The sequence below is a fragment of the Rhea pennata genome, chromosome 1 (assembly GCF_028389875.1).
Source record: "Rhea pennata isolate bPtePen1 chromosome 1, bPtePen1.pri, whole genome shotgun sequence".
Taxonomy (NCBI): domain Eukaryota; kingdom Metazoa; phylum Chordata; class Aves; order Rheiformes; family Rheidae; genus Rhea; species Rhea pennata.
This window is the reverse complement of record NC_084663.1, coordinates 189,391,099-189,417,887: the sequence shown is the minus strand read 5'-3', so window position 1 is coordinate 189,417,887 and position 26,789 is coordinate 189,391,099. Positions and strand designations below refer to the sequence as shown.

General features: G+C 37.1%; 1 protein-coding gene across 2 annotated transcripts in view; it reads right to left on the bottom strand.

Annotated features, from left to right (window-relative positions):
- Positions 1 to 1,292: 1,292 nt before the first annotated feature.
- TRPC4 (transient receptor potential cation channel subfamily C member 4) overlaps positions 1,293 to 26,789 on the bottom strand; it is a 147,883-nt gene continuing 122,386 nt past the window's right edge. For both annotated transcript variants that reach the window (XM_062576759.1, XM_062576766.1), the window contains exons 5-11: positions 26,638 to 26,777; positions 19,671 to 19,984; positions 17,373 to 17,568; positions 15,177 to 15,371; positions 5,605 to 5,646; positions 3,622 to 3,711; positions 1,293 to 2,368 (exon numbers count right to left, since the gene is read on the bottom strand). In XM_062576759.1, coding sequence (XP_062432743.1) covers positions 1,652 to 2,368; positions 3,622 to 3,711; positions 5,605 to 5,646; positions 15,177 to 15,371; positions 17,373 to 17,568; positions 19,671 to 19,984; positions 26,638 to 26,777 — 1,694 coding nt within the window. In that variant the 3' untranslated portion in view covers positions 1,293 to 1,651. The remainder of the gene's footprint in view (positions 2,369 to 3,621; positions 3,712 to 5,604; positions 5,647 to 15,176; positions 15,372 to 17,372; positions 17,569 to 19,670; positions 19,985 to 26,637; positions 26,778 to 26,789) is intronic.

Genomic DNA, 26,789 nt, shown 5'->3' with positions numbered 1-26,789 from the left:
GTAGATGTAAAGGAAAGAAGCTCTTGGTATGTGAGCTCAGAAGGAATGCAGTGTGTGTAAAGTAGAACAGGGAAACTCACCCCAAAGTATAGAGATGGAAGGGGATTGTATGTGTTTTCAAAACTCAGTTCAGTTCCAGGATAGTTTAGATCCAGAATACTATGGCTACAGATCAACTGTTATGAAGTGGGAGTTACTTGTCAGGTATTGCACCTGCTTTGTCCTCATGTCATGCTTGTTTTGTAGTGCTAGGGTTATAAGATCTAAGTGTACTCTATGCATCTGGAGGACCTTTCCTATAGGCTAATATGAATTATAAGATATATTGTAACAAGGCTATGGAAGTTAAGAATGAAATGACCACACTGGTGCAATGTATTCATGTTTCCATGGGAGGAGAAAGGGACTGAATGGTGGTGGGAGTTGGAGGGTGATCTTTCTTAGGTCAGTTGTGAACTTACGTTTTAATAATGTAGAACACCAGTCACAGATTAAAAAGAAACAGACTGTTTAATTTTAAAAATACTGTTTTTGACTAAGACAATAAGTCACTCATCAGTTATGAAAAATACTGTTAGGTTTTCTTTATACATTTAAATGTCTAAGTATTTGTTATAAAACCTCCAATCAGGTTCCCCAAGCTCTGAAACTGTCCAAGAAACTTTTTTAAGGTTTACCTTTAAAAACTTCTCAGCAAATAACCATATTTTTCCAAGTACTCTGGGGATCATTGTCTGTTTAGTCCTGAAACATCTTGCTCTTAGCAAATACAAGTGTATTGTGAAGGCAGAAGCTAATAAGCAGTTGAACATTAAAGTGCATAGGTTGTCTACATTTAGAAAAATAAATGGTTAAAGAAGCAGTAGCTGTTCTGATTACGGATTCCTGGGGAATAATCCGTCATCAATTTTTAGCAAGCCACAAATATTTCTTTTGCTATAAGGAAAGAAACACTTTTATACAATCTTCAAATCCTGCAAAGGCATTTCTAACAACAGTATCAGGAAGGGTCATAATCCTATTGCTGCAAGGGGAGGCTGTAATTAAATAACCAAATAGAGCAATCATTCATAATTTACAAGTATTCATGTTCTTTCAATAAATAAAATAATATATTTTATGTTTTTATTTTTTTATAGCTTTTGAAGCAAACCAAGCTTCTAGCAATTTAAATAAATGGTTCTAATACATTAACATGTATTGTGTTGACAGGAACCGCTTATGAGTATTACATTACCCAGAATCTTTAAGAATCTATAAAGTTAAATAAAGGCTTACAAGTCTCTTAAGCTACTTTTTATTTGCATAGAAAAATATTTATCATAGGAGTTAACTATCATATGAGAGAAATTGCATTTGTTGTAATTGAAAAAGATAGCTAAAAAGTTTCTGTGGGTTATTGCAACAGTACAAGAATACAAGATGCTTCCATTTATTAAAAAATGTAAAACAAATTGTGAAAGCTAAAGCAGGCTACAAAACAGAAGGTCCCCTTGTTATCTTTCCCTTGACTACTATGTTACAAGATCATGTGCCACAGTTGAGTACTTTAAAGTGTAATTCTGCATTTGCTAATATAATTCTTAAAACATTTCTCCCCAAAAGCACTATGCAAAATATATATATTTGTAAATGCTTCCTCCTATATGCATCACAACCTTGTTATCACATAGTCACCCTGATCGATTGTTTCATGTTTCTCATCACAGTCAACATAAATGTCCAGCTCCTTGTCCAGCTGATCCTGTGGTGTTGCCGGTTCTGAGTTTTCTAACTTCATTTTCTCAGTTTCTGAAGCACAAATACTTCCCTCATCCTGTGAATCTGAAGAGTTGTTATGATTTTGTGACTTGGATAACATGCCCTTTCCATCAGGACTTTGGATGCTTAATTCACAGTTCATGGTCAGTTCTTCTTCTTCCAGTTCAGCAGTTTTCTCACATTGTTCTTCAGCCTGTTGACGAGAAACTTCTTCAGAAACAGTATATATTTTATTTGTACTCTGCTCCACTGAGTTTGTTTTTGATCGTCTGTGAAATAATCCAAAATTTTTTATGTCTGTTACAAAATTCACCCGCTTTTGTTTCTCCTTAGTGGACTCTGACACCATCATTGCTGAGCCATTGCTTACATTATGTGCTTCAGAGGCAATAGTGGCTGATCTTGGGTGAATCATCGTTGTTATGTCAAAAAGACTGAAGGCCTTTTTCTTTCCTTTCTTGTTCCCCTCATTCTCGCTCTTCTCTTCGGTTTCTGACAGGGAGTCGGTTTCTTTGTTCATCTTTGGATTCTGCAAATTAGATAGCTTGCTTCCTTTTAACAAACCCAAGACTTCAAAACGAAAGCTGGAAATATCTTGTTTTAACTCCTAAAATTTAGGAAGAAATAGATAACAGTAGAAAATGAAATCTAATATGACTTTTACTCTTGTAATAACAACAAAAAAAAAAAAAAAAAGATGAAAGGGGGTTATGGTAGGCATCAGTAATAAACTTTAACATATGGGTGATGCCCAACGTCTTCATGGTACTTTGCAAACTCTGTCTAGTGCATCCTCACTACTTTCAAGAGAGGTAGAAGTGTGATCAACAATTTCATTAGGGTGAAACTTGAGAGGAAATGTGGGTTGCCCTTGACTACTTGCAGAAATCAGACAGTGGTAGAGAAAGGAGTCTGGATAACTTGAAGACTTACAGCCATCTACTGGACAGTGTTATCCCATTGTAAGTACAGTATTTTGACCAGCTGTTAATAGCCTCCTACACACAAACACACACTTGCATGTATCTACACACATACATACTTCCCTGTGAGTAGCACACAGGAACTGCAGGTAGAACTTATTTCATTTACCCTAGATGCTTGATAGCTGGACATCTAAGAACTAATTATCTTTATGCCTTTATGCCAGTGGAACCTGTCTCATAAATGCCTGCCTCAGGAGAAGACACATCGCCTTCAGGAGATGCCAGTTTCTCTTCATTTTCTGCAAAGGGATAATGGAACAACTAGCCCAGACTCTGACTTCGTTTTCAGAGTGCCTAAGCTGTGGCAGGTGAATATCATTTTGGATGATATTTGGTGTTTGCGGAAACAATAGTATGAAAACTCTTTGATGCTTGAAATATGCAGTGACAGATGTAAAAGCTGTGGTTCATATGACCCTGATAATTTTATCTGTGTCAATAGATTTTAATATTTGTTCAGGTTTGTTTAGCTTGTTTAAGGTTTCCATTTATTAAGCCACAGAAAAAGTGTTCTATATGTAAATGCACAGCAGCACTCTATAGAAGATAATGCATATTTCCTAAGTTGCTGAAAGTACTTGCATCTTGCTTTAACAACTATATTGTTGCACACACTTAGCCCCCTTTGGCATCCCTTTACATGGACACAATTTGAACTAGCAAATAAAATTGATTTTCTCTCCAGCTAAAGAAATAAGGAGACTTGCTGCAGTCCACGAACAATAGTATCTGTGTGCGGTTGATCAGGACATATACACTGTTCTAAAAAAAAAGTTTAATGCTACTTGTACAGCTGGATAGTGTGAGAAATGTGCTTCACAGACGCATCTAATATCTTATTAAAGCACAAATTAACATGTAAATAAATATGTACCTTAAAATTTTCTTCTGTCAGTCCTTCTTCAGTTTTGGCATCTCTTATCATTGCTGCTACATATCGCTTAACCAGATTTCTCATAACTTCCTAAAAATATAAAATATTACATTAGTTTCCTTTGTAATAGTTACTAAACCTGCATTCACTGACCTCTGACTTTGCTTTTTTTAAAACATGACAAAAAATGTACAAATCTTTGATCTGGTTAAAAAATTGGTATGCTTTTTGAAAGAGAATGGTGATATTCGTTATCCTAAGAATGATTGTATTGGGTTAGAGTAAAGGTATATCACAAGCCAATATCTTGTCTTCTGACAGTGATCAGTTGCTGATGCCTCATGAGGAGGATAAGCCTAGTGCAGTTGAATGATGTTATTTCCTGCTATATTCTCCCAACTCTCCTGTGAGCTGAGATTTGGGGACTTCCTGAATCAAAAATGACAGCTCTTGGTTTAACGATCTGTGACAGGTTTTCCCTGTCTATTTTGGACTTGTGTAAACTCTACACATCCACAAGTCCTCTGCCAATGAATTCCATGGTACAGACGGAAGACTCCTTTTGGGCTTTTGCTTATTTTTAACCTGTTCTAATTGTTTCCTCTGATGCCTCCTGCTTCTAAGAATTATCTATGAATTCTAAGAATTATTATTTAAGTTGAAGGGATGTCTAATATAGTTGGCCCCTCACCCCAAGCTGGGCTGCCTCTGAAATTGTGTCAGATTGCTCAGGGTTGAGTCCAGTCAAGTGCTGAATATTTCCAAGGGTGGAGAAGCCACAGGCTTTCCGAGGAACTTTTTCTAGCGCTTAACCACCCTCATTATGATGACAATTTTTCTTGCATCTAATCAGAATTTCCCTTGCTGCCACTTTTGTCCGTTGCCTCTTTTTCTTTTGCTGTGCACCTCCAAGAGAAATCTGGCTTCATTTTCCCTGTAACCGCCAGCTACGTAGCTCAAGACAGTAATTAGATCTCTGCTTAACCTACTCCAGGCTGAACAAACACAGATCTCTACTTCTCCTTTTATGTCAGACCTCTCACCATCTTGGTGGCCCTCCACTGGACTTGTTCCAATTTGTCAACATCTTTCTTGTAGTGAGGGGCCCAAAACAGGACAGTATGCTTCAGATGAAGTCTAACAGTTGCTGGACAGAGGAGAATAATCACTTCCCTCAAAATGCTGCCTATGTTCTTACTAATGCAGCCATACATTGGTAGTTGGTTTGAAGAGAGATGCTAAACAGCTGCTCTGTGTTCACATTCTCCATGATTTTATAGACCTCCTATTATACTCTCCACAGCTGTCTCTTTTTCAGGTTGGAAAGTCTCTGTTTATATAGTCATTTCTCATATGGAATTTATTTATTGCCAAAGTTTCAAGCATACGACCCACATCTTGGTTAGCCTCCGAACTTTTTTTAACACAACAGTAATAGAACATAAATCTGAAAGTAATCCCTAAACTAAATAATCCCCCCCCCCAAAAAAAAAAAAAAAAAAAAAAGAGAGAGAGAGAGGCTAAGAGGCTGAAGCAAGAAGGAATCAGAGGAAGAACAGAGCTGGGCAGAGGGATTATTAAGGGGCAGTAGTCTCCGGGAGACTAGAGCTAGAGAGGAAGAGATCAAGATCAGATTCTGATGGAGTGTGCCAGTTAGCTGAACATATGGTGCTGTTGAATCTCAGGCAGAGAAGCAGGACTTTTTTTTTTTTTGGGGGGGGGGGGGAATAATCTATTTTACAGCAGGAAAAATACTATTACTCTAAATAGACAACCCTACTTCCCAAATGCTATTGTTTCCTCACCAAAAGTTTGCACTCCTTTTGCTGGGGATGAATTAATTTTTTATTTGTTTGTTTGTTTGTTTGTTTTGTTTGTTTCTTTCTGGTGAATTTCCTTCTTCCTTCCTCCTGCCCCCCATCTCAAATATCTTTTTGGAGACATAGAAAATTAATTGCCTAAAATATTAACACAGGCCTTTACCTGATATTGATGATGTCTTCTCAGATTGTCAGCCGCACGCCTCTAGGGGAAAAAAAAAAAAAAAGAGAAAAAAAACAAAGCATGAATCCTTGTCTGGTTACAGTGGTAGTAAAATACATAAAGCATGGTAAAACAGCCGGTCTGTGCAGTCTGTGGTATCTAGCAGGCTGAGAAGGATGCTTCAAAGTCTGTTGAAAAGTAGCAGTGTTGGAGCAAAGCCTGTCAAAAGTTATGCAGAAGAGATACTGTTGTCATTGGAAAGAAAAAGTGAATTTTCTACGTTTTCATCAATGTGCTGCTATTCCAGCATTGACAAGGGCTGGTGGGGAGGGCAGGTGTATGCTTACAGAGCCTAAAGTCACTGATCTGCGATAAAGGGGAACACTGACCATGTCACTCATCTGCACAGATTAAAGGATATTAGAAGAACTTAGAAGAACTCAAAAAAAAAGGTAGTTTGTGCAAAACAGTTGGAATGTTTCCTAATGTCTCATTTAAGATAGAGCTATTCCATACCCGAGGTGTAAAACTATATAAAAGAGAAAATTTCCTGCTTAGTTCCCTGCTAAAAACATAAAAAAATAAAACAATTACTCACACAGACGAGTATGGGAGAGAGAACCTTAGCTACGCATTGCAGAGATTGGTGTAATTAAGGAGGGAGAGACCAGAGGAGTAGTAACTGAAGAAGAACAGCAAAAAGAAGCTTGGCAAGATGAAAGCACAGTATAGTCTACAACAAAGTGCCCGATCTGCCAGATCTAAGCGGTCTCCAAAAGAAGATGGGGGAAAAAAGCTCTGAATTACTTAGTGCATGAACTACTGCTGTTCTCAATAACACATTGAATGATATCTCTCTTTATTCTCTACCTCAGTTATTCCTGATTGGTGACAGAGAGACTTACTATTTTTATTGGCTTCTTATATCTACTATCCACACTGCTAGCAAGAGAAGTGTGTGTCTAACTATTGGCTGCACTTCCACAAAGCAGAACACTTAAGACACCTTAAAAGAGAATTAATTAAATCTGAGGGACTCAATAAAATTGACCTCAGTTACATAATGAGCCAGGTTCAATAAGGTGTTCTGTCATCTTCTTTTGCTTGCAATCCATTGGCAAGTTACTTACAATTAACAATTTTCCTATACTTGGAGTTGGTTTCCACTTTATGGTTGATTTCTTGTTTGCAATTAATTTCAGAAATGAGGTAGCTGTATGGTTGGGCTTGGAAAAAGTGAACAGAAACATCAGTGCTTCCTAATTGCTTTGAACAGACATGGTGTAGAATGGCTTCATCTGACTAGGCATCTGATTTTCAGTGTTTTTCTGGATCATGTTTTTTGCATTTTATGTCACCCACCCAAAGAGACGATGGAAATTCATCATGTTTTACAGGGGGACGGCAGGGAGTGCCTATCCACCCCCACGTGTCTAGGGAGGGCAAGTTAGCACTGGCAAGACCAAGACCCTCCCTTCAACAGTCCTTAACCAGTTTTAATTTTCTGATATTTCACAGCTGGCCACACGATGGAGGTGTTTCATTCCTGCTGAGAGAACACCAGGAGCGTCTGAGGAATACTAGTGCATGCTGTAACAGATCTGACTCACAGATAAAGAGAAAAACACTCTAAAATGTATTTGAAATACACTTCAGTTCAGGTAGAGCTAATAATTCCAATAAATAAAACAAATGCTGACTCTTACCTTGCAGGATACTTTCTGCAGTAGCTGTCTGCTCTGCTTTACTTTATAGTGAAATGCAAAGCAAATGCAGAGGATTAAATTCTGGGCCCATAGCAAGAAGATCTGACTTACCATTTTTTAAAACCAATTGTGAAACTCCCAGAAAAAGAAGGCTAATCTTTTAAGGTTAAATGTTAAAAACTCAGATTTTGGATGGCTATGCGAACAAATTTATCTGTATAGCAGAGTGTCCAGGACAGTTGCACTGCTCTTACGTTTGTTTTCAACTCAGAACACTGAGAAGATGAAAAAGAATGTGTTTAATAGTGTATGTGCATACACAGACATATACACACTACACAGGCAAATATGCATAAAATAACCCATCAAACTTGTTCCCATCATTACTCTAGCTCCTATTTAAATGTTCAGATTCAATCTCCAGTTCATAACCTCCTTTGGCTTCCCTCTCAAAGCAGAATGAAACCTTGCTTAAGCATATATGAAAATTAAGCCACTTATTGTAAAGCAAATAGAATTAACACTCATATCATCCTTATTTAGCTCTCAGTTACACTGTTTCACTGTTTTTCTCTACCTGCTCATAGTCTAACTTGTGGATGTTCCCAATTTGTTTCAGGCAACCACTATGCTATGTGTATGAAGAAGTGTGGAAAACTGTGACTGACAAAGGAGTAAAATTTAAATCTGCACATAAAATAATAATGGAAGGAAGACACAGTCTCATGGTGATAATATCTATGAGATCATGAAATTAAAGGGAGGTACTTATCTTTTATCACTTATAAAAAGGGGATACTAATTTAATTTAGGAAGCTTTAATAATATTTTTACTAGCAATGATAATTACTTTAGTCTTCCTGTGTTGCTAGTAATTTCTACTGTTTGGAAAAAAAAATCTGTTTAGTTTTGAAAAAACTAACTAAAACAGTGTTAAATTCCTTTTCTTGTATGTTTTATCAAAAATATCTTTTATAAATCAGGCACTCAAATTTAATGTCTGTCTTTGACCTCAAAGAACTTTGTGATAAAGGTCTAGAGAATGTAAAGATTGTTTGAAGTCAGGGGATATGTTCCTCAATTTAAATGGAAGCATCTTAGGAAAAAGGTAAGAGCTCATCTGTGTTATCAATAAGGTCTTCCCGACAGTCAGTCCTTGGCAATAAGCAGGCTCCACATTACTGCTTTCCATTCCATGTAGAAGAAACTATTTTTTCCCTTAATTTTCAATAATGCATTATAATAATATATTACAGAGAAAATGTAAAATAATTGTATTAATTTAGTTGCAGCCTTTTCCACATGGAGAAAAAAGGCTAAGACAAGAGAAAGGAAGATTTTCTATGACAAATCATAATCATCATGTAGGATGTTTGGAGAACTGGCATAAAAAAATGGATAGCTATAAAAGAGGTAATTGTTTATATAAATGTCAGCCACACAAGAAAATACTTAAGATATGCCCAGCAAATCTTTTCCATCGTCTCCCCTGAAATATTAAAAATTATGGGTAAAAGAACCACTTATCATCACTGTCACCACTTTTTGGTGACTCTTTAGACACAAAATTGAATATAATTGAGGAAAATAGTACAATTTATTCCATTTGGGATTTGAGATTCTTTTCTCATTTCTCTTCCTTTTAGAAACAGGAATAGATTTCAGATCACCAAGAGGAGTAGCCTTGAGACACCCAAAGACATCGGTTAGTGAAGAAAACTTCAGCCAATAGAAATTGCATTAATTATCTGGCTTTTGCAAAGGTGAGCTGACAAAGTTAACAGAGCTACTATATATAGCTCAAAGAGCAGCACACGCTGTTATTTCAGAGTTTTAAGTGTAGGAGATACTTTGTGATAATAGCTAAAGAAAATGCTGCGTACTTGGGATGTGTCAAAATGACAGAAAATAAGAAGGTGCTGAAATCAGAAAAGGTAAAAGATCTCTCCTTGATTATTAACAGAGCTGAAGTGCTAGTAAATTACATGTGAACATCTTGGCCTTCCTGTGCTGTCAGCAACCTGCGGCTAGAGGAGCTTCGATCAGCATGGCTGGGCAGCCTAATCCCATAGAGAAAGGTCTCATCAGTTGAGAAAGCCACCTTTGATTCCACCACCCCACTGCTTTGCCTGTCCCAGCACACCAAATGATGCCAGGAACGGAGGACTGACATTCAAGGAGAATGCAATTAGTCAGCTTTCTTCAGAGGCACCTCACTTCCCTGCAGACACTGTTCTTTCCTGCGACAGCACAGTAGATGGTCCTCCCAAGCAATCCTGCTATAGTTATCTCTACTGACATTTTTCTTCTTTGTATGAGACACATAAATCCTTCCACTGGCATGTCTGTTGTAAATGATCCTGGCACTGAATACTTTCTTTACCAGTTCTACATGCAAATAATGCCCTTTCAAGTTTTTTCAAGGTTTTCTGTTCTTGTTGATGTTGTTATCTTTCTTTTTTTCTTTTAATTTCCTTTTGTTTTATAGTGGATTGTTGGGTAACATATTTATACACTCTTGATTCATTTCTAGCTCATGTTTTTTTGGCTTTTTGACGCTAATTTATTTTACCCAAACATCATGCCTGATTCCCTAAAAATGCTGGCGAGATATATTCTGTCTATCATCTGTTTTCTATCCTTTAGCACTGACTCAGCCCTTGGAAAACCATTATTGTTCTTTATACTGGAAATCACTATAGTACATCACTGTTGATTAGAGTTTCCTCTCTAAGCATGTAGATGCTTCAGAGCAAAATGTTTTGAAATCTCAGTTGCACCTCACAGGCAATATGATATCCATACATCCATTTAGCCAATGTGAGAAAGTGAGCCTGAAATGAAATCTAAAGCTTTTATTCCCAACATGGGCCATAGGGAAGGTATTGGACCTCATACTGCAGGACTCACTGAAAAGAAGCAGGTTCAAGCAAATCTCATTTTGTAGCTCTGAGGCCAGAGTTATTACTGGTGAGAGTCCAGTGACCCAGAGTCAGAGAGTGTCAACTAAGATCTTTTGAACAAAAGGCATTCATTTCATAGCATCATATAATCAGTAAGGTTGGAAGGGACCTCTCTAGATCATCTAGTCCAACCCCACTGCTCAAGCAGGGTCACCTACAGCATGTTATACAGGTTGCATCCAGATCGGGCTTTGAAGATCTCCTGAGAAGGAGACTCCACCACCTCTCTGGGCAACCTGTGCCAGTGCTCCATCACTCTCACAGTGAAGAAATTCCCCCTCACGTTCAGGCGGAACTTCCTGTGCTTCAATCTCTCTTTCCCAGTGCCTCTTGTCCTGTCGCATGGGACAACTGAAAACAGTTGCAAGGATATAAAGATTTTTAAACCTAATTTCTGACATAGTTTGTATGGATAATTGACAAAGTTCCAGGAACCTGAGATTCAGCTGTGGGTGATGGAAATAACTTTTTCAAATCCAGAGAGCAGGATGTTCCTCTGGGACAAACTCCAAGATCACTACGGTATGACCATTGTTTCTTCAATGACTTAAGCTCTTTGTTGGGAAAAAATCTGTTAGCAGCATCTGATTTACGTCTATACAAACCATGCATAGACAGGACTGCTGGAGTGAGTCATGGCTCTCAAATGGCAGCTATGGACAGATTTTTCATATGTGGAAAGTAGGATGCATAGAGCATACCCACATCATATCCCATTTTGGAACCTGGAAACTGGGCCTAGAAATCGTAAGATGTTCCCAATTCTGGAAGCTCTAATAGGGTTTCTGTTATGTATGAGGAACTAGCTGAAGACCTTATTAGTTTTATGAGATGCCCAGATGGATAGACTAAATCTGGCTGGTCAACCGTGGCCGCTTACTTTCAAGGTAGCTGGAATTGTTGTTGCTATGGAGGCTCAGCTGATGAGCAGACTTAAGAATAATTTCAGCTATACTTATAGCTAAATAGTTATTCTGTAGTGAAACTGAGGGAGGAATATGGTTGTATCGTCTCACAGAACTTTGGGATTGCCACTTTTTTCTCTAGATCAAAATCTTTTTAAGTTTACTGTACACATATTAAGAAATATCCTAAATCTGTACTTCCCCCCATGTCCTCTGCTCTCAAACAGTTCAACAGTTAGCAGCCCTGATTCATCAGTCCAGCTTCTTTATAGTGAATCCAGGTTCAGCTCCTTCTCTTCTGTTCTCCCAAGAGAGCACCTTTCTCCCCAGGTCTTAGCTATTTTGAGATGGGAAATCTCTCCTGTCAAAGCTGTTATGGTTGTTATAAATAATTAAATATTCACTGGAGAATGGAAGTAAACCTGGGTCTCCCAAGCTATTTGCTATTCTTAGAATGTTCTCCTTTTCTCTGTGATCACAAATTCCATCCTGAAGCTAAAAAATCTTTTCCAACAAAAGCTTGTTTGAAAGTGGTATACCTGTATGAAAAACTTTTGTTTTGAGGAATTTGTATTTTTTTTTAATTAGAAAAGGAAAATTATATGTAGAATTCCCAACCTGTTCTATGTATATACCCACTGCCTTTTGACCCTTTGTTGCAGCAGTTTTCTAAAACCCAAGCTGCTGATTACTAGCAGCTGGTATTTGTATACCTCAGAAAGGAGGTAGCCTCAGGAAAAAGTGGATGATCTTTCTGAACCCCTTTCCTTGCCAAATAATTCAGTACACAGGACCCTCTCTTTCTCCTTCTGCAGATTTAGGAATGAGTTCATTCCCAGAACTGTGGTTTGAGAGGGAAACAATGGGGGAAAAACAAACAAACAAACAAAAAAAAACCCCTTATCCTAGATAAAAAGTCTAAAAGACAACATTGTTCTGAAGGTTTTGTTGGCATATGCAAAGGTATTTTTGATCTGTCCCAGTCAAACAGGGGCATTGTGTTAACCCACTCTAGATCCTCAGCTCCTATAAACTGGCAGCACTCCATTAATTTTAATGCCATTCTATCAGTCTATACTCACTAATCATCCCTACCAAATGCTTAACAAATGTCTAGAAGCATTGCCATTCTCCCACACATGCAAGTATATCACTCTCCTCGCTTGTTTCTCCTTTAAGCAAAATCTCACCATTTTTCCTCTAGCTGCTTTCTGCACTTGCTTTTTTCCCCTCCTGTGTTACACTGTGACATTTTATTCTTGAAACTTTTCATCATTTACTCTCAATTCAGGTCTTTTATTTTTATTTCTGCCTAGATCAGTATTTTTCTATCTTGATTTCTTTTCTAATATCAATTTTCACATTTTTTCACAATTTTCTTTTTTGCATTCTATTGCTAGTTTTTTTAATGCTTATGCTTTTAAGATTCATCTTCTAGCTCTTTCTTTCCTACCTACAAGTATGACAGCTAAGTCAAGTATATTTTTCTTTCTCAGTGTAGATATTGCCCAACAAGATCAGGATTCTGGCATAAGCCTGGTCAGGAGCTCTCTGTAAGGGCAAAATTCATTCATCAGCTTGGGAAATGTGAATTCGTTGTATAGGTCACACTTCCTCCTTATCGTAAGTCTGTTTACCTCTGTGAACTTGTTCCTCTAGATACATCTCGTGATTAAACTAAATGACAGGATATGAAAGGAGAAAAAGTAGGGAGAGTCTTTATTTCAGTTCAGTTCTCAAGATACTGGGAAGAAAATACAGGGAAGAAAGAAAGATCTCTAGAGTAATGGCCCAGAAAAGAATCGTATCTTCTCTTCCGGTTTTCTGAAATGAGTTGGTACTAGGTTAAACTGCATAAGGACTAAACAGCATAAAGATCTTTCTCCTCCCTTTTACCCTCATGCGAGACTCTCACACTCTCACTTAATGTTATTCTATCTGAGCTCTTAACACACTTTAAAACATTTATTCTTATAAATCCCTGTGGTGTGGGTGGGGGAAGTGCCATTATCAACATTTTATCCACGATGAGTTTCTTTATGCTGGACTTGCCTAAATGCAGGTGAGTGAGTGGAGAGTGCACTTTACGGGCAATGAATAAAACACTTCTAGAGATTTATTTGTCTGCAGGTTAGGTTATTGCCTGAGTATTTCCACTGGCAGTATTGAAAAACTGTGCTGATAACAGGTTTCTCAACTGGATAAAGCAAGGGGAACAAGTCCAGATCTATTTCACCTGCTCCAGCTAACAGAGAAAGCCTGTGGCTAAGATATTACACAGATATCTGCTGAATCCAAAATGAATCCTGAATCCTGCTCCTAATGAACTAATCCTGCTCTTGTTGTGTGCCTTTCTCCACCCCTTTCCTTCCCTAGAAATCTCCAACTAATCAGTACATTTAGAATACGGCACTAATGTGATTCTGAGACAAACAGCTAAAGAGGAAAACTCTACCTCCAAATTCAAGTAAGTAAATCTAGGGAAGTGCTGTTAATTTTCAAAATGTTCTTTCTTTAATTGGAATAGCTTTTATTAAAAATATTTTAATGGTAAACCCATTTCATTATACAGAGAGAGAGAAAGAGAGAAAAAGTGAAAGAGAGAGAGAGAAAAAAAAAACATGGTAAATTCTCTATATTTCTCTCTGAGGGTTTGTAATATTTCAATGATACTTGAAGTATAATACTTAACCTGGAGATCATCAAGGACCTCTGGGATTGGTAGGCAGACATAAATCACAGAATCATAGAATGGTTAAGGTTGGAAGGGGCCTCTGGAAATCATCTAATCCAACCTCTCTGCTCAAGCAGGGTCACCTAGAACATATTAGACAAGGTTGCATCCAGGTGGGCCTTGAAGATCTCCAGAGAAGGAGACTCCACAACCTCTCTGGGCAACCTGTCCCAGTGCTCCGTCACTCTCACAGGGAAGAAATTCCCCCTCACGCTCAGGCAGAACTTCCTGTGCTTCAGTTTCTGACCATTGCCTCTTGTCCTGTCACATGGGACAACTGAAAAGAGTTTGTCCCTGTCCCCTTGACTCCCTCCCTTCAGGTACTTGTACACATTGATAAGATCCCCCCTCAGGCTTCTCTTCCCCAGGCTGAAGAGGCCCAACTCTCGCAGCCGTTCCTCATAGGGCAGGTGCTCCAGCCCTCTGATCATCTTTGTAGCCCTACGCTGGACTCTCTCCAGTAGCTCCATGTCTCTCTTGTCCTGGGGAGCCCAGAACTGGACACAGGACTTGAGATGAGGCCTCCACAGGGCTGAGGAGAGGGGCAGGATCACCTCCCTCCACCTGCTGCCAACACTCTTCCTAAGGCACCCCAGGAGACCATTCGCCTTCCTGGCCATAAGTGCACATTGCTGGCTCATGGTCAACTTGTCATCCACCAGCACTCCCAGATCCTTCTCTGCAGAGCTGCTCTCCACAAGGTCTGCCCCCAGCTTGTACTGGTGCCTGGGGTTATTTCTCCCTAGGTGCAGGACTCTGCACTTGCCCTTGTTGAACCTCAGGAGGTTCCTCTCTGCCCAACTCTCCAGCCTGTCCAGGTCTCTCTGAATGGCAGCACAGCCCTCAGGTGTGTCAGCCACTCCCCCCAGCTTGGTATCACCAGCAAACTTGCTGAGGAGGCACTCTGTCCCCTCACCCAGGTCACTGATGAAGAAGTTGAACAGGATGGGACCAGTACTGAGCCCTGGGGGACTCCACTACCCATAAACCTCCAACGAGACTCTATGCCACTGATGAGAACCCAAATCTTTGATCTCTGATATTTGTATTACTTTTAATCTTTCTGTCATTATCTGTAGACGGGGCACAATCATATTGCCCCACTGAAATCTAATGATGCTTTTTCATCAGTCAAATACATTGACATGAATATATATATACATATATAATATATATATTTTTATATATATATATATACATAATAAAACCTATAATTTCCTGCCATAATTATTATTAACTCATATAAAACACAGGACTTACTTACCCCTATTGTTCCAAAACTTTCAGGTTTTCTTCGAATTTTTTTCTTGCACAGATGCCTCCATAACCATTTGATCAGATACCAGAGGGACTTTGGGCTTGGTATGACATTGAAAGGAGTAGGCAGAGTCCCTCCTTCTTCAAAGTAACTCATCCAGAGTTTTGTTCGAGCAAACTTCCACTCAATGTCTGCATGATCCTGCATACAAGAAAACAACTCACATATTGCTGTGATTATGGCAGTGAAACAAACCTTTACAAAGGTTCTAAAACTAGAAGTTACTTGAAATACTAATGAATTTTCTTGTTAAAATACATTCTTTACTGTGACAGAAAAATCTTTAACAAGATTTAAAAGCTTAAGTTACTTTACTCCACTAGAGAGAGTCTTTGGATATTGTATGTGTACAGTATATACCACTTTCAACCTCTTTTTCTAGCTAGAGGCTTTTAAATAATTAAGTCTCTCAGACAACAAGGATAATTACAAGCAGAAAAATGCTACATTTCTGAGCTGCTTTGTTATAAAACCAACTCACCATTATCCTACATAGAACAGTTTAATTAGTCTTCTGTGCAGCAACTTCAACAAGTCTGTAAGTCTCATGTATTATCTCAGTAATTGTTAGCCCCATAAATTCAAAGATTGGTTATCCAATAAGTCAGGAGGCTACTTAAAAATGATAAATTGAGTATCTTCATTCTTTTCCTATATCAGAGCTATGTATTTTGAATAGCTTTTTTTCAATTGAAATTATCTTTCTTTTGGATTCTATATAATATTGTATAATTTTGGACAAGTATAAAATGAAAAATAAGATCATGGCTAAAAAAGATTGCTAAATCCTAGCAACTGAATACAACGTTTAAAGTACTAATACTAGATTTGGGCAAAACTACAGATCTAGTGCTAGATTTTAATATTTATGTCAATATACAGTAATCAGTAATTTAGAAGCTCTAGTACGAAAACTATTCAGCCTGCAGTGTGGGTTTTGATGAATACTAATCTGTCATAATTTAGTCTACTATACCTTGCCAACTATCATTGCATATACATGTGTGGTTAAATTTCTTTTGTGGAAAATTTCATAATTTCTTTGAAGATTAGAAAAAAATACATTTTAAAATCTTAGGAATGTGAATCTTTCTTTTATTTTCTTGTTTTAAGCATGATCATATTTGAGTTATCATATGAAGAATCAGTGTTTAATGTCATTAATCTCATTAATAGACAGTTGAGAAATAAAAGTAAGGCAATAGCTCTGACAAGAATAAAAATAGTTTTCATTAAACAAGATGGCTTTTTTTTTTTTTTTTTTTTTGGCTTGTGGATGGGTCATCATCAAATCTGAAATCAGTGCTCTTTTGCAAACTCAGTTAGCAGGAGATTATATGAAATTCATACAGCTAGTATTTACATAGGAGCTTCAGCAATTGTATTCTCCAAATCAGGAGTTTACCATTTCTAAAACAAATTGTATTTTTAAAAAAGAGGAGATGGCAAAGAGAGTAATTTAATACTTTATAGATGATATTAATTTGAGTATCTCAACCTGTTATGAATATTTTATTAAATTTTCCTTTAAAATTAAAATGCTTTAAGCATTAAGAAGACTCAGTTACGTTAGTCTGAGATGGCAGGGAGTTCCAAAACTGCCCTGTTTGGCATCCAATTTCTGTTCAATGTATTTTCAGGCAAGGTAAGAATTCCAACAGAACATTAAACTGGATTTGAGGTGTAGTCTGCAAAAATAACAGCCTTTTAAAGTTTAATTGATATAAAGTATTAAAATTAAAGTAGGGAGAGGACCATTTGTGGCAGATTCTGTTTCTCAGGCCCGGCCCTGCACTATGCAGAGTGGGGACTGATACCATCTATGTCACCTGCCAACAGCTCCAAGACTTCTGCACGCAGAAGATGGCTTCTGCATTACAGCTTCCTCTTCATTATTCAGAATTCTGGGAAAATTCATATCTGGACAAATCCAGCTGTGGTTTGGTTTCTCTGCCTTTCCAGAATAATGTGAAAGAATCAGAACAAATCAGAGAATTTGTCCCTATGTTCTGTACCTAAAAGTTTTACTAACAGGAAAAAATAAAAAATAAAAAAATAAAAATAAAATTAAAAAAAAAAAAAAAAACAAGGAGTAGGAACAGGTATATACTGAAAATGATCAAAGGATAAGGAATAACTTACAGCAATAAGCTGGTACGAATTATTCATCATGGCTATTAGCATGTTGAGTAGAACAACCAGAGAGATTACATTATATGTACCAAACATAGTAGCCCCAACAAATTCAGTAAATTCATGCCTCGCTTTCACATTGGTCACATACAGATTGATGAGTCCAAATATAGACCAGAATAAAGACTGCAGCGTTTCAAACAATCTGAAAAATAAAACCCAGAAGGTATAGACATGTAATAAAAAAACATATACTTTCCAGACTCCTCAGTTTTTCCTCATACTCACAAAGTCCTTCATTTGATTGAGATGGATGATATTTGTCACAATATAGACAATATCTATGGACATAGCTTTCTGAGGAAACACTGACTAAATGTTTCAGATCTAAGCCTCTATATTTACAATGACTGAATCTATATCTGAGTGTGTGAGTGAAAGGATGATTGTATCAAAGTTTCTGAAGGAAAAATACAGTTTTAGATATCTTATTTTGGATACCTTTGCATTTTAACCCTTTGCTTGGACTTTAGGGGGTAGAACAAGGCCCCTAAAGCAGCTCAATGACTCTTTCAGCAGGGGGTTAAAATGTTTGGGGTATCTTCATAAATATTTGATATTGACAGCTTCTGCAATTTATGCTGTGTGTTGAGGACCATTGAGATAAAAGGAGTTCTGGAATTACAAGGACATTAATATCATTAGCATATGTTTGGTCCTGTGAAGACTGAAGACGTTAAAAAGATAAATATGCCACTCTCAAAAGGCATTGTGCTTTTACAACTAAATGATATAATTTCCTCTTAGGGATGTTTGGGACAGCAACTAGGAAGCTAAATAACAACATGCAACTTTAAAATATCCTCTGCTTGACATAATTTCACTTTTGTACAATGTACAGCTGTGCCACAGAGTGATAGGTTTGGGCCCTGGTTAGCCCCTTTGCTCCTGAGAAGTGCTGGGCAAGGTTTTCTATTTGTCTGATCTCACATCTCACATTCACTGGAAGAGGCTTTCTCCATGGCCTCTGTCCTGCTCCTTCACCGTGGACACCAGCAGCAGGAGGTTACCTTGGGGAGCATGTGTGGGCCGGCGTCGTTGCCCCGTGGCACAGGGGACAGCAGCAGGGGAGGCTCCTGGACGACTGGGACTTGTACCTCCCTGTGCAGTCCGGCACGTGGAGAACCCACCACCCAGAATCAGGCAAAACGTAACACTTTGGCCCTCTCCCCACTACGTGATATAATCTACAAAAAGTAACTACCAAGCAACCCAGTAGAGTGTCCTCAATATCTTTCATTTCCCAGGTGAATAGTATTGCTTCCCTCAACGGTCAGTTCTGAAAGGTTCCTGTCTTGTGCTGCTCTGTTCAGATCACATAGCTACATCCACTCAAATGTTAGATCTCAGACCTGGGTAAGATGTTGTTAATAAGCAAAATGATAAATATGCTGCGTCTGAGCAAAGTTACTTTGTCAACTAACTTGATGACAAAGATGATATAAAAGGTAAATGTTATTTTTACTGAATTGTTTGCTTTGAGAAGGATGCCATGGATAACAAGTACCTTTTAAAAGCAGTCTAGACAGGGTTCATCAAAGGTAATAGAGAACGTGTAAGTATTTACTTTAAGAGTTCAATTCAGATTGGAAGTTGAATGATCAGTTAGAAAACTAGTATTAACTTGATAATGTTTTGTTACTAAAATGTATTATAGAACAGACTCAATCAAGTTTTTTTTTTTTTTTTTTTTTTTTTTTTGAAATGAAAGAAAAAGTTTTAAACAGAAATAATACATCATTTGAGCATTTGGAAGAGAATAAGGGTCAACAAAAGCCTGGACTGATTTCTTTTTCCTGCCTCAATTTGTCAGGTGTGCAAGAAATCTTCATGTTTTAGAACATCAGCCTCATTTAATGCCCACAAGGAGACACAGAAGAAATAGATAACAACAGTTGCCTGGACAAGGGAACTTTAAGTTGCTGACTTTTTTTTCTTTTTTAGTTCTAAGTATGTATTCTCTAATCTCATATAGTCTTCCCCTCCTCTCCATTTTATTTTTTATCTTTTGAAATATTTTCAGTAGTACAGACTTCATTGTGGTATAGAATGAACATTATCAAAGACTGATGTAATATTAATATATATTTCTTGTATTATGGTGACTCTTGGGACTGCCTGTCAGGATGTCACTTTAATGCAAATAGAGAGAGAGAGAGAAAAAAAAAAGACAGCCTCTTTCCTAAAGACAGCATCTAAGTGAGTAAAATTGGGGGGGGGTGATAAAGAAAGAGATCAGTCACTTACGTTGAAAATGCATTATTCTGCTTATCACATCGTATTCCTTTGCAGCTGTCAGGTTCATTTGTCTCATAGTAGAAGTACAGCTGGTTCAAGCCATTTGCAAAAGCTAGCAGCACGAGGCAGTATATGAAGAGAAACTTCAAAATGTCCAGCAACATTCTTCCTAGAGATATTTGCAGAGGTCCCAGGTGAGAATTTGCAGTGAACAGTGAGATCAAGCGTAGGGAACTGAAGATGTTTGCAATTGCAAACAGTGCCTCAGCCACCAGTGTTGGATGCCACATGTCCCAGCTCTCTCGTGGAACTAACCCACTATACTGAAAACAAACAGAAGGGAGAAAAATTACTCCTCCATTTTTATGCACAAACGAGTGTGTTAGTTTCCCTAGGAGCCATTTAATTCATTTGCACAATAAAAAATAAAGCTCTTTCTTTGGAGAAGTAAAATGTCTTCAGGAGATTTTTTTTTTATGTTAAGAAAGCCAAAAATGACTGATATCTTTGCACTTATCCTTCCTTTTTGTCTGCAGGATGGCCTATGCTTTCTCCTTTGTTGCCTGTGTTTTTCATTTGGTTATGATTTTTACTAAAATAAACGTCAGAATGTCTAAACATTCTGGCAGAAAACAAAAGAAATCTGTTTTGAACATCTAGATTTTAGAATTATAGAAATTTTTAGCTGCAAAATCTGCTAAATTACTTCTTTGGAGAAGAAGAGTGCAGACAAGCCAATGAGGGATAGAAACCTGCAAAAAGTTTGGCAAGAGAAAGAAAATATTTTATCGAGGAATAAATATATATTTCTTAATTGTTAGCACTGGACTAATGATGAAAAAGCTGTTTATTAATGAACCATGGCAAACTGCTTATTCATCTCATTATAAAACAGACTGATCCTTGGAACTGTGGCTCTTTATTGTTCCAGTTCTACCAACAATTTTTTTGAAGATGAAAGATATTGCTTTGAACTAACTTAACTACTGTTGCAGGCTCATTATTATTTATTGGGTCTAATTAATAGAACATGTTTTATAGAACATATCAGAGGAGAGAGGTATGCTTTCAATCTATGCTAGGAAGCACTCTAAACCCATGGGATAATATAACGTGAAGCACAGTTAAAAGAGTGCATCTTTGCTGAGTCTGGGCCACCCAGATGCAGCCTTCAGAGCCATCACACTCTGTGCCCTTAGTAGAAGTAAGCAGAGGGACCTTTCCCTGTCACTGAGGCTAGATGAAACAGCATAGCCAGCCATCACAGTATTTCCACGCCACACTTATCCTTCAAAGAAGGGTAAGTGCTTTCAAATTTCTGGCTAGGACTGGGGATGGTCTGGGACAGTGGCAGGTGGCACCAGACTGCCCCATGCCTGGCTTACTCTGTCTGGTGGCATAGATCAGAGTCCCAGTGCCCTGGATCAATCTCTGGTAGTTTTCTTTACTTATACACAAGCAGCCACAACATTTGACAATTTTGTGGATTTTAAGATGAGAACTGTAAAACTGGAAAATTATAGCCCATTATAGCATTAAGAATCAGTTTGCCTTGTGTTTCAGGCATTCTCTATAGAGCAAGGAATTAAACCTGGTCCTGCTGGAGTCACAGGTCAACACTTTGCCTATTAGTGTATCCTTTCTGATACTGACCATGTTGTAAAACCACATTTTATTGCATTTGACATTGTAGGTCCAAGAGAAATGCTATTCTGCGTCACCTGCTATTGCCCTTCAGCTCTGTTCTGATTTATTCAAGACTGGTGATGAAGTAATAGCTAAGAGAAAACAAAACTGATTTTCCAGAGATAGTTAAAAGATAAAGGCAAGAAGAAAATGAAGAGGGAAACATTTACAAGATCTATTGAGAAAAGAGAGGTGCAAACTCCTCAGCAGCTTTTCTGTGTCTTTGTTTGAACAATGCTATACAGTATATTACTGTGAATTCTGATAGTGCTTTACAACCCTGGTATATAAAAACTTGCATCTATTAAGTAACTGGGCACAGTTAACACTAATGTTACAATTAAGTAACAGTGCAAAGATTAGGTACTGCACAGTGCACTATATGTTCAGATTAAACCAAAGAACACGTGGTAGGGCTGAATAAGGGAAAATGTACTGATGAAGCAAGGTTTTAGGAAGACATCTGAAAATAGGAGGAGATGGAGTTCTTTGTAGAGAATCAAAAAGCTTCAAAATGCAGGCATATTTTAGGTGCAGGTGTATAGTAGCAGATTTCAAGGAAATTAAATGACTGGGAAAAAAGAGTAGAAGCTAAGAAAAAAATCTAAATAAGTACTTTCATGAGGAAGTCATGAAACTACAATGAACAAGGATAGCTATGACACTGTAAGGGAGCAAGGAAAAGATTCAACTGATCAGATGTAGACAGCTGCATCTGACTCTCTGTCAACTCCTTTCATAGTCAGCAGAGAGAAACGGGCATTTCTAGAGTAAAAGGAAAGCAAATATCTGAAGTAAGTCATATGAGATGCCCCTTAACGTTATCTTCCTTTATTATATAACGAATTGGGGTAGAGTAGAGGCTATTCAGATATCTAGAAAGTAGTTTGGCAAGATAAACGCTATCTAACATTTTCTAAAAAAAAAAAGAAAAAAAATGACAAGGTTAAGGAGGTCAACGAAGGGGAGAAGAAAAGATTGTATTTTTGATATGGACTGAAATGCAAGTGAATGTGTATTGGGTAGCAAGCTAATTGTGATGAGATGATTGGTACAGGGACAAGATGACAGAGGTTAAAAAAAAAAGCACAGATTATTTTGAGATCAAAAAATAATGAATAAGATGGTGAAATCTAGAAATGATAAAATAAGAATGAAACTGTTATTTGATTAGAAATGTGAATATCAGAGAAAGAAGAAAAATAAGACCCATGGATTGATTCCCCCTACCTTTTCATTGCTCCATGCTAGAACAGGGTCTCATACTCTCTCAAGTTCTAAAGGGTTCTTAATCTTAATAAAGACATTCTAGTTATTGCAAAATGCATGAATTTATTTCAGCTGAACTTATGATAAGAAATCGGCATTCTTTTTGTTAATATTAGAAGAAGAGCTTTGGCAAAACCAATCTTTCTTATCAGTCCTTTATAATTTTAAAACTCACATCTTCTTTGTCTGGTGGTACAGTATGGCCAACAGTTGTTATAACTAAGCACAAAATAATTAACCTGCAAAACATGCTTTTTTCTGTTTTCTTTTGTCTAACTTAATATATTCATTCAACACAATGTGTAGTTTATGTCCCATAATGCTTTTGATGTTATCATATATTCATTGAGGTTGTATTATCTTCCATGGCTAAAAATCAGCTCATTTCAGTATAAAGTCCTTAGATTTCAGGGTCATAGCGGCCTTCAAACATTCTCATCAAAATCTTCAATGTCAACCTAACCTTACCTCACAATCTCCTATTTCAACACACTGTCAAAAACAGTCAACACAACCCACTCTGACTAAACAAAATACCCCTCCGTTATTATTATCCAAACAAGAAAAGATCAAATGATCTCTTCTGTGTCAAAGAGAAGCATATTTCTGTTATTTTGGCTTAATTGATTCTACCCTTCTTGGATCTAAGTCCTTTCTACATGCAGATATAGGGAAAGAAAGTTTCATGATGGTGAGGGCTATTTTTCAGTTTTGAAGAGAGATGTTAAGAGACTGGAAATAGTAGGATGAAAAGCAGTGAAAAAGGTGAAGACCTGCAAAGTAGATTCAGAAATGATCTGTGAAATATTCCAGTGGAAAGAAGACAGCAAATAATATATCTATAGTCAACTGGTTGGTTGAAGAAAAATGAATGTGGCACACCAGTGGAAAATTTAAAAAGAGCAAAAAGTGAACTGAGCATCAAACAGTAGAGCTTCAAAGCAAATATATGATGAATATATGTCACCCAGGGAATAAAAGATAACAATTCCTGATTTGTATTCAAAGGAATTCAAATGCAAATCTTTTATCTGAGCCATTTGTGAGAAAATAGGTGATCATTGTTGTCTCATTAGGATAACAGTCATGAATTGTAGATGACCAAGAGAGATCAAAGAGAAATATAAATTAGGCTTCCTGAATGTTTATCAGACTGTCTGACCTTGACCAAATGTAAGCCTCTTGTTTCTGATAATGAAAAAAGGTTAAATAATTTTATCCACTTTAGGAAAATACCTTTAAAGCCTTTTCTGAAAGGTCATATGTGAATGTGAATTCTTCCTATTTTAAAATGTATGCCCCAATTTTTTCATTATGCTGCATTTCAGAGCAGCAGTAGGAAAGGCAGGGGGTTAGCACAGACCTTTAAAATAGTAATTAGATTGAGGAGTGGAATCTAGAATTTTTCTTATGAGAGTTAATCTTTATGTGTAAATGAACATTGGATCTGTGAAGCTGATAAAACAACAGTCAAAATCAACTTACATTGTAAAGGGATAAGAATATGTCAGCTTCTGCAGAACTGGAAACAGAAGAGAAATTTTATCTTATTTACTACTAGGCAGAGCAGATCTGACATTTATTGCCATTAAGACAATAATTATGGAGCCAGATATGTATTTTTAGTTACTTTTCAGAGTTCCTGCCTTGAGTAGGAACCTGTTTCCATACTACATGATAGAATGAGACAGCATTTCATGTCAATGCCCAAGACTCACATGATCAGTAAAGTGAACTGTCTGCAGTCTCTAGCAGAGCTGGAAACAAACAGCGCTGGGTCCTATGCTCAGGTTTAACAAATAAATAAAGCCAGCAGGGTCTGCATGTGAGTTGACATTGCACTAACTTGACACATCAGTACAAAATAGACTATCCTTCAAAAACATAAAAAAGAGCTATTTGTTTTAGAGTACAATTATTTATATTTATAACCCTCCACCAAAACAGATATGTTGCTTAAAATTACTTACCTTGTACTCACATAAAACACTGTTTATAATCACGCTATTTATCATAGAGAGAACATTTTCAGTGGATACACCAGATAATTTAAAAAGACTCTGCATTTTGATGTAAAATCAGACAAAAAGTACAGGCCTTTGAAATATATGAGATGTACTCATCCTATTTGTAGCAGGTAACTGAGTTATTGTCATAGTTCCCTCATCCTGAAATCACACTTTTTGGTGTAATTTATATTGGCCCACCAGCTGCTGTAAATAATATTTACCTGCTTAACTGCTGTCCATCAGAGAGCTTTGAATGAACAAAAACCATTTTTTTCCCCTGGGAACATCTACCACACAAGTGGATTGTATGAGGGGACTCTGAAGGGAGTTAGTTAAAATGATTTCTTGGATGATGATTAAGATCTGGATTTATAAGTGTGATTCAGTAAGTAAAGAAAACTTGTATTTTAGAAAAACCTGTTGTGCAAATCTTAGCAAATGAAGATAAAAGCTATGTATCAAAAAGTACTGATTACATTTGGAATCCTCTCAACCAACCTTATCTAGCGTACACACAGGGAGCTCTGTTGTAGGTATTCAAAACCAATGTGCCTAGTTAATAAGTTATGCTTGCATTATTGTCTTAATACATCTTTCTTTTATATGCAGTGTTTCAACTGTTTACTAGAATTGAGGCTATTTTAAAAAAAGCAAAAAGGTATTTAGGTGCACCATTTCACAGGTAGTAAAACAATAATAGCTTCAAAGCCAAATATAATGCTTTATGAATCATGTTGATTATGACTGTCATGCAAGCACTAATTTGGAGAGTAATGGAAGCATGTATATCCCAGATACTGTCACCTTGGAATCTGATTACTGCAAACAGAAACTGTCTGGGAGATGAAAGGATTATAATGACTTCTAATCAATATTATTCTAAAGTGAATAATTAGCAATTTACAATGCTTTGGAGAGATGCATTTTCAAATGTTTTGTTACATGGCTACACTATTTATTTTCCATCCACTGCAGACTAAGGCATCCTTGTGTGTAAAAAGCTGTTTCATCAGCTTTAAATGGCAGATCTCCCCATACTTTCCATGCCGAGAAAGTTTCCAAAGGTATGCAGTCCGGGAGCTGACACGCAGACCCTTATGGATAGTCACCAAATGGTGAGATAAAAGCTCCTATATTGCCATAAGCTTATGCTGCACCCAGAGCAGCTGTGGTTTTGAGAAGAGAGAGCTGTAACCAGCTACTTAACGGCTGCCTCCTCTTCTCTTCTGAGCCAAAAGGACCTTGGCAGAGAAGATTCTTGTTCCATGCATGTGGGGTAGCTTGTGGCAGTCATCTTGAAACAACTGAAATATAACACTGATAGAAATGGCCAGTAAAAATGGGCTTGTTATTTTTACTGAATGTGATGAGACCTTCATGACAGATGCCAAGAAATGGTTTTATTCCTTTCAGATGTGCTTTCCCTACATTTGGAACCACTTTGTGACACAAATATTTCATTTTTGCAAGAGGTTTCCTTGATATTATGGATTCATTTTGAATACATACAAAACAACTCATTCCCCAGTTTTGGAAAGAAGAGTTATTTTGCTGGAAGAAATTTCAAACAGTGGAAATATAAAGATATTCATAAAAAGTCTATTAAAATGGTGAGAAAGGAACATATCCATATCCTGAAGTTACACATGGCGAGTTAAATTGCCTTCATAGTAATAACTTCTCACTGAAAAATAGGAAAAGACCAACACAAAACATAATTTTCTGCAAACACTAAATACTGCCCACACTGAATACTAGTAAGAACATGGTAATATGATGATTACTCAGAATCAGATAACAAAAGATTGCCTGGACCTAGAAAGAAAAAGATATAACCCCACTCTGTAGCTTACACTTATCCTGGTTTATCTTCTCATTGTAGATGAAGAAGATTCAATAACCACATCATATATCTATATATGCATTGTTAAGCCTAAGAAATCATCAAATATAGAAGAAAGTTTAAAGAAGCATAATCTCAGTTATTTTTAATATTTATCTGAAAAAATTACCTTTGAAAATGCAACAATTTTCAAAGAGATTGTTGCTAAGTATAAGGAGTTCATTACAAAATCCATGAGGTTCCACCAGTCATGAATGTAGTCCTGTAGTCCACCATCCCACATCTGTTTAATTTCACCCCAGATAAAACCTGTGAATAGAA